General features: G+C 42.1%; 1 protein-coding gene across 1 annotated transcript in view; it reads right to left on the minus strand.

Annotated features, from left to right (window-relative positions):
- Positions 1 to 3475: 3475 nt before the first annotated feature.
- Positions 3476 to 15153, minus strand: part of UHRF1BP1 (UHRF1 binding protein 1) — a 41444-nt gene continuing 29766 nt past the window's right edge. The window contains exons 15-25 of the mRNA XM_018560600.1: positions 14436 to 14512; positions 14227 to 14353; positions 13938 to 14128; positions 12861 to 13855; positions 11503 to 11642; positions 10523 to 10602; positions 10264 to 10381; positions 7657 to 7919; positions 5331 to 5439; positions 4184 to 4278; positions 3476 to 3710 (exon numbers count right to left, since the gene is read on the minus strand). Of these exons, the coding sequence (XP_018416102.1) occupies positions 3603 to 3710; positions 4184 to 4278; positions 5331 to 5439; positions 7657 to 7919; positions 10264 to 10381; positions 10523 to 10602; positions 11503 to 11642; positions 12861 to 13855; positions 13938 to 14128; positions 14227 to 14353; positions 14436 to 14512 (2303 nt within the window). The 3' untranslated portion in view covers positions 3476 to 3602. The remainder of the gene's footprint in view (positions 3711 to 4183; positions 4279 to 5330; positions 5440 to 7656; positions 7920 to 10263; positions 10382 to 10522; positions 10603 to 11502; positions 11643 to 12860; positions 13856 to 13937; positions 14129 to 14226; positions 14354 to 14435; positions 14513 to 15153) is intronic.

A 15153-nucleotide genomic window follows, 5' to 3' on the forward strand; every position in this document is an offset into this window, starting at 1 on the left:
GCAATACAGGTATTCCTCACTTAACGACCGAGTTCCGTTCCTACGACCAGGTCGTTAAACGAGAAACTCTATACAGTACTGTACTGCATTAGTACAGTACTGTATAGCGTTGCCGATGTACAGTACCGAACAGTGTACTGTACATCTGGCAATGAAAATACTTACCGGGACCCGCAGTGAAGATCGGAGGACACCGCTTACGCCGGCGACACGGCGCACTGATGTTGACGCGCAAGGTCGGAGGTCGATCGGCGGGCCGTCGTAAGTGCGAGTGGTCGGAAAACAGGTAAGTCGGTAACCGAGGAACATCTGTACTGCAAAACCTGGTCTTGTCCTGAAGTGGTTACAGGAGGCTTCTGTACAGCATGTAAGCTTAAGGTCTTCTTGCTGGGCGAGGCACTGCCGGAGGAATGCTCTTCTGTCAGAAAGCTGGCTGTTATAAAAGAAAATCACGCAACAAATCCACTGCTGCTTTACTGTTAAAAATCCATTTTATTTTTTGGTTTGCAGGCAAGCTCCAACAAACTTAGTACAGGTATGTCACTGCAACAGTAGTATTCATCATTTTACATAGTTTTATGTAAAGAAGTATTGTGAAACAGTGCACATACAGGCAAAACATAAATCTTATTTAAAGAGTAACTGAACAATAAAAAACAAGACTCCAATCAGTATCAGGCAGCTTTGGCTGCCTTGCAAACATTATGTAAATCTATAATTCCCTTAAAAACAGGTTTGTTGCGCTGCATGCAATGTTACATCATCGCCTAGACTGCTCCCATTATGTGCACGTCTACAAGATACAGATACATGGACAGAGTCTGCCTAAGTTTGGTTCATAGAAAGCAATGATCAGTCTGAGGCAAACTCTACCTACTTATCTGAAAACTAGTGAGCACAGCAGGGAACTTTATAGGAGCAGCTTGGGGGAAGAATGTAAATACTGCAAACAGGTCTGGCTACTTAACCCTAGTTAAGTAAGAATCTATTTGAGGATTGTTTGCAAGGCATACAAAAGGCTGCCCAATGGGGACTGAGGGATCTGTTTTTCTATTTTATTGTAGTTACCTGTAATGCATATGTGACATTTTGTTTTCATTTGCTACAATTGTTAATGTACAAATTAGGCTTAGTGTTTAAATACTTTACATTGTTTTTTACATTTGTCCATGTTCTACAGTGTAAACAAACAAGCAATCTACATACAGTTCATTGCTACAAGTGGTACACCAAACCTTTATCCATATTGAGACAATACGCAGTGCTCCAAACTGGTAAACAGTCTCTGATCAATAGAAGTCTTCCTAGGTGACTGTCATGAAAGAAGCACAAGCTGGTGAAGTCCACAGTGTGAAGTGGGAGCTAATGCCGGCATGCTTTTGTCTGTCAGAGTTCAGATCATAAGTGCCCAGATCATAAGTGCCATCAGTTGTGTGGCACTGAATTGATCCTTGCCTGGGCAGTGAAGGATGGCACTAAAATGTTATATTATTTATGTTTTGTAATACTCATTACTTGTACCGTGTAAATCTAACATTACAGTAGTATTAAACGCTTAATCTTTTTAAAACAATGAATCCATAATCAAACAAATATACATTGCCCAGCAAAGTATTTAAAATATTTGCCCAAAAACGCACACCGTTTCTGAAAAGCTAGCTCCAACTCTCTCAGCTCTGCTTCCCTGAACTTCCTGTCCAGTACAAGCTCACAAAGTACAGCAAAGACTCCTGCCGCTGTTCGTTTACTAGATTAAAGTGACATTAAACCCTCAGATTTTTTAACATAAACCAATACTGTAATGTGCGCCTTACTGTAATCCATGGTAGTTTCCCTTCTCTTTGCTGCTCTTCCTTTTAAATCTGTATCTGTTCTCATGCTGGGCAGAACTTCTGTTTTGCAGCAGACTGCCTTGTCTCAGGAATGGATATACGGTGTCTGTGTATTAGTTTCTATAGGCTTGTAACCTGAGCCAGCACTACAGGAAGAGGCCCTGAGCTGAAAAGGGAAGTTCTTCCCAAGCATGAGAAGACATGAGGATTTAAAAGGAAGAGCAGCAAAGAAAAGGGAAACTACCATGGATTACAGTAAGGCACACAATACAGTATTGGTTTATGTTAAAAAATCTGAGGGTTTAATGTCACTTTAAGGAAGAGAGGAAGGAGGAGTTGTGATCAGGGAGCAGAGGAATGGCCCAACTTGCCATGCCTGTGTGTTTGTATAGGCACACATAGTTTACTAGTAGGGATGCACCGATGCCGATACTAGTAATCGGTGCCAATACCGACTATTTGGGCGAGTACTCTTACTCACCCAATTGCTCTGATGCCTAGCCCGCTACCCGAACTTCCGGTATTAGGAAGCCGGGCAGCGAGTCATCACATGCTGCCTGGCTTCCTGATTGGCTGGGAAGCCGGCTCCATGCTCCCTCGACACTTGGTGATGAGGGAGCATGAAACCGGCTTTCCGGCCAATCTGGAAGCCGGGCAGCGTGTAATTACTCGCCGCCTAGCTTTCTGATTGGTCAGGAAGCCGGACAGCGAGCTTCCTGATTGGGGGGTAATGACGTGCCTCCTGGCTTCCTGATTGGCCAGCTTCTCGACCAATCAGGAAACCGGTCAGCGAGTCATTATCCACCCTCCTCGTCTCCTAGTGAGGAGGAAGCATGGAGACGGCTTCCCTGCTAATCGGAAAGCCGGGTGGCGAGTCTTTAGACGCCGCTGGCCTCCAGGCTAATCAGGAAGCCAGGTGACGTGTAATGACACGCTACCTGGCTTCCTTAAATGGGATTTTCGGTATTTGATATCGGCAAGTACCAAAAAATATATATTTGGTACTCGATATCGTCATCGCTGCATCCCTACTTACTAGCACACACACACAAGGGTGGCTCCATAGAAACCTTGCAAAGGAAAGGCGCCCCCCTAAAACAGGATATCAGGGCCAGTGCTCAGGAGACCTGCTGATTCTGCAGTAAACCAAACTATAAACATCAAGGAGCAGCATCCATTGTATGTGATTTATACAGAATTTGAAATAGCTTCAACCATTTTGACTATAAAAATCAGTTGAATTGAATTTAGCAATAATGCAATCTTAGTTCTGGATATAGTCAAAAAGAGTTATAACTTTGGTCAGGTTTTTATTGCTTTTTATGTCCTTGTTGGGCAGTTTCTCCCTTACTTTCTGTTCAGTTGACAGAATGTGAGGGGAGAAGCCAAAAAGCTAACAGCAGTAATGGTAAACGGAGGGCAAAGTGAAATCTGTTTGGGCAGTTGTCCTCTAACTTCCTATTGTGTCTCGAGGACGGAAAGGGAGGGAAAATCTCCACAAGGGGCAAACAATAGCAAGAAAAACTGGATGTAACCCATCCCCAATCTTTCCATACAGGAACAATTTGGCTTCTCCTTTAGTAGTCTTTTCCATCAAAGGAAGTGTTTGTGAACCCATAACACAGAGTGACATACATTTCCTATACAAGGTGGCAACACAGTTGAAGAAAAAGGTTCAGTTATGAATCTGGTGAAGTAGGTGAGACATTTCAAATTTACGTGACATGCAGTCCGCAACTGGAAGTGGTAGTTATTGTGCCCAGCTTTCACTCAGATGTTGAATAGGGGGTTATATTTCCGGATTTCTTGGAGGAGTCTCTCCTCTTGTTGTTTCTGTTGTTCAAGTTTTGCCCGAGCAGCTAGTAATTCTTGCTGGAGGTCCTGCACATTAGAAACACTATTAGAGTGACTGGACCACTTAGAAGACTGGTAACAAAAAAAGTGGATGAAAGAAGTGTGTTTTACGGGAACAAACCATCCAAACTATTTATAGCAAGCAAGGGAAGTATACACAGCTGGGCTCACAGGAAAGAGGCAGAATCACAGAGCACTGCCTACACTAAACACAGGAAGTCAGGGACAGCACCGGAGCATGGAAGCGGTAAGTTCAGATCACTCCCTTTTTTTTTTTTTATGGTGGAGATGAAGGTGAACATCATAAAAAACAAACAAACAATTATTGCATTCTATTTTAAAATAGTGCCAATATTTAGGATTTATTGCAGACAAACGATGAATTCTGATTTGAATGGATTTACCCTGTATAATGTTTACCTGCTAAGTATACTATATAAACTTGTGATGTGTCCCTGTACTTATGAGAGGGTGCAGTGCTACTCCTTTGCTCATCTCACCTCTATACTTTTAGGTAAAGCTTCTGAACTGTTGCTGATATGTACAAAAGAAGGATGTGTATCTCTGGATACAGGATCTGGAGATTCTTCACCTGAAAAGATCATTACATGTAAAAAGAATTTTTCAAACAACCATACTATTCTGTTTTACAGGTTTCCCAGAACAGATTCTGCTCTTAAATGCAACTTTCACACCTTTATATCCCTAAAGCTGGCCATACACCTATAGATGATCTGCAGATTTTCTATAGTCAGATGGAAAAAGTGCAACAGATTCCTCCATCTACGCTAAACTGTGAGGATGGAGGAATCTCCCACTGGGCCAAGCTTCAGTATCTTGCTAGTTGGCCCTGCTGGCTCTCAATGCCTGCATCCAATCAGATTGTTCAGGTATTTTGAAAGCCAGCGAGGCCAATTAGCAAGATACTGAAGCTTGGCCCAGTGGGAGATTCCTCCATCCACACAGTTTAGTGTAGATGGAGGAATCTGTGGCATTTTTTTCCATGTGACCATAGAAAATCTGCAGATAATCTATAGGTGTATAATCCTATTTTTTTTTCCCCCATTGAGGGACAAAGGAAGACTTTACCTTTGGGACACCCAAAAGCAGTCCAACACAGGAAACAAATGCTAAAGGGCTCAAGAAAACAAGCAGAGAACTGGGGACCGTCTGCAGCTCAAAGCCCGCCTAAAGATGAGGCTGAAACATCCACCTGTTGGAACCTAGAAAATGTGTGGGGAAAAAAAAAGACCCAGGAGGCAGTCTTGCTCGATGCTGAAAAGCCCAAGAAGGGCTCAAAGATCTGGTAAAAAATGCCTTGGCAGGAAAGGGTGGAACCTGATCAAGGTCGAGGTGAAAAGTAAAAACTACCTTAGGCAAAAAAGGAAGTAGGGGTTCCTTTCAAAATGGCTGAAAAACCTTCATAATTTAAAAAAAATGACAGTAACCCATCTTCCCTCCTTTTGTTTCTAGAATAAACATTTCAGTATTGCAGGTACTCTTTAAAAATATCTGCACACAAGTATAAATACAACAATATTGTAACCACTAGTGTTTCACTAAATACCTGTTACACCCATGTGCATCTTTGCCTTGTACTAAAATAAAATCATATACAATCAAAGTATTCAGTAAAGTCCTTACCTATAAGGCAGAAAACTCCATCCTCTTTACGCTGTACTTTGAGGTTGTTCAAAGAAAAGGCAACTGGCTCAGGTGAGATTGGAGAGGGGTAAAGACGTGGCCCATCATCCTGTTAAACAATAAGATAAAATATGATTTTGAATGTGTAAGTGTGCCATGCACTTTACCACACTATTTGTTTACCATTTTTACAGTTGTCCCTTTCTGTGCAGTCATGGTAAATAATTCAGACGTAAATGAAATGGTAGCCCAAGTACACCAGTAAGATAATTGGGCTAATTAGAAGTATAGCAAATGACTTTTGGATGACTAAAATAAAGAATACCTGATGATTTTTTTTAATGGATATTTTTAACTGCAACGTGCCATAACAATAACCCCCCAATCTCATACCAAAACAAACACCCCCCCCCCCCCCCCCCCAAATGGGATTTTTGTACTTGCCATAAAATCCTTTTCTTGGGAGTCCGTTGAGGGGCACAGGAAGACACCTTCGGGTTATATTAAAATTAGGGTGGTTTTAACAGCAGACCTAAAGAAAAGATGTCCATCCTCATAGAACTCTAGCAAAAAACTAAAGCTTGCTGGTAGTGGAAGGGGTTATCCTAGGCTTGCCTATGATTTCCTTGTTTGCCAGTGTCAAGTCCTTCTGTAGGCAGCAGTATAGCCCAATGGTGAAATACTTCCTGTGTTCCTCAATAGAGAAATGGCCCTTTCACACCAGATGCATTAGGCTGTGTTGGTTACAATGTGATGTGTAAGTTCAAAGTCATACTGTAGTAAGTTGAATAGGTTAGCTGTGCAGATTTCAATATAAAGCATTAATAGTTACAAATTTTATAGCAAATCGAAAATAAATTGATACGATGCGGACTTCATGCAAAATTGTAATTGGTGTCCATTTGAAAAAGGTTCTCGGACATAATAGCGGATCAAAATGTGGCAGCAAGTATGAATAAGAGCCCGCACACTGTGCCCAATGCATGCACAGTGATGTATACTGTGCCCACAATTGTGCATTTTTTTTTTGCTTCTCCTGCTGCTCTTAATGTTTCTGCCTCTTTCATGGTTATATCAAAATGGCAGCAAGATCCAGCATGTGCGTGGTAGTGTACTTCTACTCGTGCATGTGCAGGATCTTGCTGCCATTATTCTAAATCACCATATGGCAGTGAGATCCCACGTGTGCACAGTAGTGTACTGCCACCTCCACACATGTGCAGGATCTCGCCACCACATTTCTAAAATCCCAATATATCATATTCTATATTATTACTGAGCAGGGCCCTCCTTACCATCTTGTATTGAATTGTATTGTGATTGTAATGTCTTCCTTATATTGTAAAGCGCTGCGCTATATAAATCCTGTATAATAATAATAATGGTTTTGGGCACAGTGTTTCTTAATTGGTAGCGGGAAATACAAGCACGAGAGGTGCACAGTATGAGGCCGCAAATATGGTTTCTGAAATTGGCAAATTTGTGGATATGCGGGCCACGTTTTAGCCAGTAAAATGATTACTAGATTACTAGATTATGCCATTTTGTTGATCAATGTTAAGTATTTAAAATAATGCATGGAATTAAGAACAAATAATTACATTTTCACATAACACAAGTTAAGCAATTGGTAATTATTTTAATACTGAGAATATGACAATTGAAGTAAATATGTGATTGGTTTAATATGTTACACCACTGATTGTTGATAAGAGTGATTTCAAAACTGGTAGATGAAATAAGATTACAGTTATAACATGTTTGCCCTCTATCACATTTACATGTATAAATGCCAATAAACACTGACTGCACATCTAACAATGGTCCACAATAAACAATTGTCTTTGCTGGCATGTTTAAATGTAATAGCACGTATGAGAGGTAATGGTGTATGTATCAAATATTTTGAAATTGACGCATTTAATATTTTTTTTATCAAATAGTTATTATTTTTATACATAATTTTTCTTGTTGTTTGGCACCCTGAAAGTCCCATCCATATAGTTTTTTTTAATAAAGAGAGATACAGTATGCTTATTCTAATGTCAAAAATAATAATATTTGGTGGACATCCAGAAATACACTTCAAGTTATAAAAAAAAAAAGAGCAAGAGCTGACCAAATATATGCTTGCCTAAAATCATCAATGTTAAGGAAATACAGTATGTCGGGGCTCAAAGAATTGCAGTTGCCAGGTCTACTTAACGACTAGAAATTGCGTCCTGGCTTTTGTCAGCTGCTGCGGCCGCTTCAGCTCTGCTCCCCCCACTGGAAGCCCGCTACATACTACTATCATAACAAAAGCTTGCACATTCTACATACTCACATGGAGCGTGATCTTGCTGTTGTTGACCTGTATGATCATGGGTAGTATCTCAGGAATCTTCTCATCCTCTAGGAATGGTCCTAGGTGGGTTAGTGCAGAAACTGGTATCGTAGAGCAAAAATCCTGAATCAGCAATTGTAGAAATCCATTACGTACAGCAAGTGGGGAGAAGGAGGCTGCAGTTGGGCCGAGATCAAAGTACAGTGTGACACGAGGAGTAGACATGGAAGCAGGAGGAGTGCCAGGAATACTTGCTACCAGGCCTGGTAGAGGAGAGAATAGAAGTTATGATTATTTATTAGTAATATGTGTACTACTGTACAGGTAATACTGTAGGACAAGATTCAACCTATATAAATACACCCAAAACATTTGTGAACTTTTGTTGTTGTATTAATGATAACATTCCAATGAAATTCTAAAAGTCCAATTCCAGAGTAGCCCCGCTTCCCCCAGGTCATGCAGTCTTCCATGCGCCCCTAGAGATATACTTCAAAATACAGAAACCTTGCAAACCCAGATGTTACCTTGATAAAGTAGCAGTGACATCATTGTCTATTGGTATAGCTTGTGCAGGGAGCAGAGCTGTGGAAGCAACCCAGCAAGTCAACCCACCACAGGCTGCTTGCAGAAAACTACAGGAGGGGGCAGATACTAGAGCAGTCAGCCTGCATGAGGAGAGAGAGCAGGACTGACTGATCTTCAATACAGTTAAAGCATATCTCTGAGAAAGATAAAAACTCCCATTGTTATCCCCTTCTGCAGTCTTCCGGATACTATGTGGCCCGCAGCCAGCTGACATGTATTCCATATTTCCTATTCCGAATTCCATATTCTTTTCTGAATTCCCTATTGCGAATTCCATATTCGAGTACAGCGCTCCGGTGTCACTGCTCACATAGCAGAACGGACGTTCTCCGCTCTGCTCTTTGCTCTCCATCCCGAATGCTTTGCCGTGGTCCCAGGTTTCCCAGAAGAGGGGGGGGAGCCTGAAAACCATGGCAGGGAGGGGGCGAAGCAAGGGGGAGGGAATAACAGCCTGAAGTTAATAAAACATTTAAGGCGCCAGCATCTGCGCATTTTCACAAGTACTCATGAAAATGCCCTGTATTGGCCCCGATGTCGATACCAGCATCAGTAGCGGGACATCCCTAGTGGAATCTGATCCTTGAGACCATAAGCTTGAAAGATGGTCTGTCTGAGCCAACTAGTAAAGGTAGAACGAATAGCTGGTGCACCCTTACCATTTGTGATAACAAAGAGGGAATCAGTCTTTCTGAAAGAAAACAGACACTTACAGCCCAAACCACTTCCATACAAATGGAGGGAGCTTTTCTTTTGGTGAACTGGAGCCAGAAAGAGGAACAAAAGAATGATGTCCTGCTTCAGAAGAAGTCCTAGGCTTCAACACCACCTTGCTCCTATGCAAAACCAGAAGAGGATAAGGCCACCAGTTTAGATGCTTGCCTCACAGAGGTGATAACGACAAGGAATACCACCTTGTAGGCGAGGGTAGAAAAAGGAATGTCTGTAATGGCCTCAAAAGATGGCTTCTGAAGAACAGAGAGAACCAGAATTAGATAACACACAGACACGGGGGACTGATTTGGAGGAGCTACAAGGGAGACACCCTGTACAAAGGTCCTAAAGAATGAGAGGCCGGTGTCTCTCAAAACCTGAACTTCAACAGCTATACCATTAAGTTCAGCGGCTGTGAAGTAGGATAGTAAATGAGTTCTTGAGACAGAAGAGCCCAGATGTCTTACAGGTCAGAGTACAACTGCCCGAGCCAATCCAAAGCAAGATTACTGATTATTGATCCTGTGGAACAGTTGACAAAGGGATCCTAGGGTCAGATGGACAAAGACTGGAGCTCTGCATGGCTCTTTACAAAGCAGCAGCAGGAATATGCTTTCCTAAAGCTGAATGGATGGAAAGCACCAAGCGATAAGTCCCTTAGCATTAACCCCTTCTGCATTAAAACTATCAGAGAGCAGGAAATTCAAAGGTGCCCAATGGCACAAACAATAAGGTAGCCCCTGTTGCTTAGCCTGACCAGACTACTCACTGAGTCCTCAGACACAGAGCAAGCACAGAGCAAGGCTCTGGACCTGGAAAGTACTCTGCGGCTAACTTGCTACCAGAATGGAGTTCTGGAAAATGCTTTAGGAGGAACCCTGTGCCAGAAGGTCACTTCCAGGCTAGCCTCGCAATATTTGGTCTAGCAGGTTTTTGTACGACACTCCAAAACTTGGCTGAGGAGAGGCTGATCTGGATAGCTGCTATTGTAGAGACCTGCACAAGCAGCAATGTCAAAGAATCTTGATTGGAGAAAAAGTAAAAATTGCAAGCAAAAATATGGTAAGGATTTCCCAGCAGAGCTGAAGAAAAGATGTCCTTTCTCCTTGAACACTGGCAAAGAAAACTGAAGCATGCTGGGAGTAGGAGTGGATATCCTGGGATGGCCTAGAGTTTGTTTTTTGTTGCCTGTGTCCAGGCCCAGCATTAATAATATTCATAAACTGTACAATAAGAACTGAATGTTTTTCAGACTGAACATTTATATCCTGCAAAGAACATAGAGTAAAAAATTTACCACGCCCTTACCTTTCAGGTCTTCAGCCTTCTGTGCACAGCTGAGGTCCAAAGCTTGGACAGTAACAGAGACATCTTCTCCAAGTACGCGGGTCACAGAGGTGACATTGTGAAGGGCTAAAGTCAAAATCTGAAAAAAAAGGAATAAAAATAAAAAAACACAAACTAAATTTGATTTTTGGTTATGAAAAGAGACTTTCCTTTGCACTGGTATTTGTCATACGTCAGCGTAATTGAAGCTTTTCCCTATCATGATTGTAGACTCATTTACCTGATGTGGTTCAGGACCTTCTGTACTCTGAGAGGTGGTGTCCTGATCAGATAATGCCGTTTCTACATTAGCTGCCAATTCTAAATAAAAAAAAAAAGAAACATTAAAAGGATCGCCATTTTACTTTCTTACAACAATGCAATTATTACACATTCTTGTTTGGTTAAAAAGGAACTATTGTTTTCTCTAGTTTTGGGCATTTAACTTTACGGTTTTCCCAAGAAAAGAAATAGAGAGGAAATCCCCAAATTGAGACATCCATTCTGGTGTCAACTCTCTCACTTGGCAGAGATTTCCTCAATTTCTGTTGCGTCTCTGAGACAGAAAGTGAGAGGAAATCTTTCTAATGGGCACATGAACGGCAATCAAAAATAGAAACTTCTAATTCTTCCCAGAGATAGGCTGCTCACCCTTCAATATCACATGGGGAAGGGCAGGCAGCAGCAAATAGAAGGGATAATCCTACAGCCAGGGGAAAGGGCAGGCAGCAATAAAAAATGTAGTGCACAATCCTACAGCCATAGGCTGCCCGCTCTCCCCTAAATATTTTGTTTTGTTTCTAAAACTAAAACACAAAGGTTTTGACCGAGGTTTTGACCGTTACTTTGACGGTTACTTTGCTCTAACCAAAGGTTACTCTAACTACAACTCTGAATCAGTTTATGTTTACCTAGCCCAGGCCGTAAGCAGAGGCAACTTTCTAAAGTATCAATATAAGCAATAACTTATAAATCCTGTCGCTATCCTCCTCATAATGACCAAACGCTCAATTAAAAAACACCTCTCATGAGTTGCCCAGATGCACCCCAACAGCACCCCCACAGAGAAACCATATGAATCCTTATGCCCCTTGTGGCACTATGGTCTAACCTTTTCAGCAGGCATATATAATGATCAATTTAGGCATTACTTGACTCTACACACAACCTTTGTTTATTGTAACACCTGCTAAGATAAAAGATCATGCATTGTTTATTTACCTGCATCCAATTTAAGTAAGAAATTCTCAGTAGTTTCACTGTCTAGAGACAAAACATCAAACCCCTCTAATGAAACTGTGTCAAAAGACTGTGTGCGAGAAAGAGGTGAGCTCATCTGGTTATGGGTAGCATCCACGTCTCTGAAATAAAACAAACAGGAATACATATACTGTGCTAGAAAGACAGACATCTGTATATATACAGTGTATGAACTTGGCAAAATGCCGAAAGTGCCATGTTTCGGCCGATACATCGGCGCATCCCTGGTTTCTTTCCTCCCCGGTGGGCGCTGCTCTGTGTTCCAGCGGGTAGGAGAGAAAGTGACAGCCGGCCGAGCGCTGCGGGAGGAGAGCGCTGTGAGCGGCCAGTGTCTCTCCTCCCACACCGCTCAGCTGCCTATCACAGGCCGGCAGAACGGTGCCAGCGCTGTCACAGGAGGCTGAGCTCTCCTCCCACAGCGCTCAGCCGCCTATCACAGTCCGGCAGAGCGGTGTGTGGGGCGAAGACAGCCAGCGCTGTCACAGGAGGCTGAGCTCTCCTCCCACAGCGCTCAGCCGCCTATCACAGTCCGGCAGAGCGGTGTGTGGGGCGAAGACAGCCAGCGCTGTCACAGGAGGCTGAGCTCTCCTCCCACAGCGCTCAGCCGCCTATCACAGTCCGGCAGAGCGGTGTGTGGGGCGAAGACAGCCAGCGCTGTCACAGGAGGCTGAGCTCACCTCCCTGCTCCGCTCGATCAGCCTCCTGTGACGGCGTGTCAGAGAGGAGAGCGAGAACAAACACTCAGCGATCGCTGAGTGTTTGTAGATAATTGAGGACATGGTATGTTAACTATAGCCTCAATTATGAATGAATGGGAGTGATCTGCATCACCTCCTGTTCATTTGTAGTTGTAGTTATAGTAAACATACCATGTCCTCATGTTATCAATGAACAGGAACACTCATTCCTGTTCATTGATAACAGGGGATACAGAAAAAGAGAAAGAGGACTTTGTGGCCTAAATCTCTTTTTTCTATTTTAAAAGGGAAACATCAGGGGTCTGTTTAGACCCCCAATATTTCCCCGAAGCCCCTAAAAGCAATGTAAAAAATAAAAATATTTAATAAAAAAATGAGTTAATAAATATAAAAGAATTAAAAAGTTTATAAAAAATAAATAAGAATAAAATATTAAAAAGACTTAAAAAAATTAAAATAAAAAAACATTTACAAAATGTACAAAACAACAAAATACAAAATGTGTGAAAATCCAGCAAAGACAAGGAAATAGTACCAGGAGAAAGAAAAAGAGACAATAGTCTAGTGCAAAGTATAAAGAACTTGTGTAAATGTGGTAACTTAAAGTGAAGTATCACACACTTATGTTTAGTATCACCCAGAAGGCGCTGCATTCTTTCCTTCCCAAGGCTAAAATTTTCTCTAGTTAGACCCAATGTGTTAAGCAAAGTGTCACGTGCAAAATCCTTCCCCAAAAACAGATCAACAGAAAGTTCCTTTGCCTGTGTACTATCTTGAGCCACCACCTTATTTGGACTGTCTTTTACTGGCACTTCTACTTGTTCCGCCTTGATTTGTTCATCAGGCTGAGCAGGTATTCCTTGCTGCACAACAAACTCATCCTGAGGCTCCATTCCAAGAGGTATAGCCAAGACCTCATTTTTATTAACCAAAATTAACTTGTTCTTCTCTCTTTCACTTCCTGTGTCTCCATCTGTCAGTTCAAATCCATTAAGACTGCTCCTCTCAGAGTCCTCTGGCTGCACTAGGGAGTGGGAAGCAGGGAGCATAAGAGAAATAGTGACCACTGGAATCAGTAGACCAACAGAGATTGAAGTAGGGCAGAGAGAAGGCATTTCTGATGGTGAATGTGCCAGTTTTTGCAACCCTTCCAACAAGGCCTGCACCTGCTCCTGTAAACGTAGTAAGGTGAGGTAATGGTAGTGGTTCAGCTGCAATCGTACCATTTGATCCACACTGAACATAACCAGCAGTTGTCGTTCAGATAGTAAAATGCAGGCCCAGGCAGTAAATGGCATGGGGTGGAGGAGTATCTGGTGTTTGGGAACACCTCCCTCAAAACGCAAAGACAAGCCAGGGCTGTGTAAACTCCATAAGGATGTTGACGGGGGCTCAGAGGAAGGATACACATGAGACAAAAATGCAGGATGCAAAGGTCCTGGAGGATAATGAAAAGCTTCATGGGCAGCAAAGGACCGGAAGGTATTCTGAAGAAGGTCAATGCTTGATCCAGGTGCTTGACGTGTGTTTGTGAGGGTAACTGAGGTAAGATGAGCACATATTGAAGAAGGGCGTTCAGGTGGGCTGTTAGAAGGAGGTGGCACAGGAAAACTTAGCTGTAAGGTGAGAAAACAAAGTCAAATGGGAGAAAAAAAAAAAAAAGGACAAAAAAAAATTGACAGCAGAAGTAAGGCAAACCTTAAGGTTAAATCCATCCAGACGCACATCTCTGTGTTCTCTAGCTTCCTCGTTCACAATGGAAGTCACAGCAGCAAACTGCTGAAGATGATGCGATAGGTCTAACATAAAATAATTCAGCCACAGAACAGACTGGGCAGCAAGGTATACCAGGAGACCATGGAGCTGTATGTACAGAGCAGGAGGAGGCACTGCAAAGAGAAAGAATAAATGAACAAGAACAGAGGGCCCTATGGATGCTAAACAAAATAGCACAGGCCTAGTACTAGATAAATCATTATTAAAGCACCTGAAAGGCTGTCTCCTGGAAAGCGATAATACTCGGTGTATTGAAGATGCACAGCAGAGCAAGCACCAGGAATATGACCACATGAAATTAGCGGTGGTTTCTGTGGGCTCTGTCCAGAGGAAGATACCTTTAAAGAGTGAACAAAACAGTTATAAACCAATACAGAATTATTAACTAGACCTTGCTGCTTTCTTATGCCACCTTCCTACCTGATGAATGTCCATATCATCCACTCTTATCAGTACAGAACGGAGGTAAAGGGAAGAGGTAGATGATCCTGCACTGCCTGGGGGAAATAAATAACTACAGTTATTCATAGTGAAAAGGAAGACAAAATGGATAAAAAGAAACAGAGGATGCTGGGAGATGAAACCCAAAAGAAGCACATGCCTAGTTTTTATCAGCGGCTATGAAAACCATAAAAGATCCCATCCAGTAAAGGGCAAACATCTAGAATAATAATGCCAAACTTTGTCTCCTGGTTCGATATAAAAGACTATTGAGGTAAGGGTGAACAGACAAAAAAACTGTCCTTATGAACACAGTTCTCCTTATTTGCTCCCTTTTGGTCTGTTATAAAAAAAATAAGCATTAAAAGGCATTTCTTATATCTGTTTTAAAAAAAGCACAAAATCTACCTGTTGATCCTTCCAGAAAACGTGTGAGTTGATATTATTCTTTGATCCTTGCCTGGTGCATTGTTACATTGGTCCTAGTTATCTCTTAGGATTACAGAACACCCACTCCCCCCAATATGTTATGGAGATGGGAAGGGGGGGTGTTTATAGTATTGTGCTAGGGGGATAGAGCTGCTACTGCATAGATAGAGTATGATGAGTGAGCATTGTCACATAGGATAGGAAGTGTGTTACTGGCAGAATCACCAGGTGAAAATAAAGAGGAAAAAAAGGCCTTAAAATAAATTTA

Source organism: Nanorana parkeri, unplaced genomic scaffold (genome assembly GCF_000935625.1).
Source record: "Nanorana parkeri isolate BGI_ZX_2015 unplaced genomic scaffold, ASM93562v1 scaffold468, whole genome shotgun sequence".
In the NCBI taxonomy this organism is placed as follows: domain Eukaryota; kingdom Metazoa; phylum Chordata; class Amphibia; order Anura; family Dicroglossidae; genus Nanorana; species Nanorana parkeri.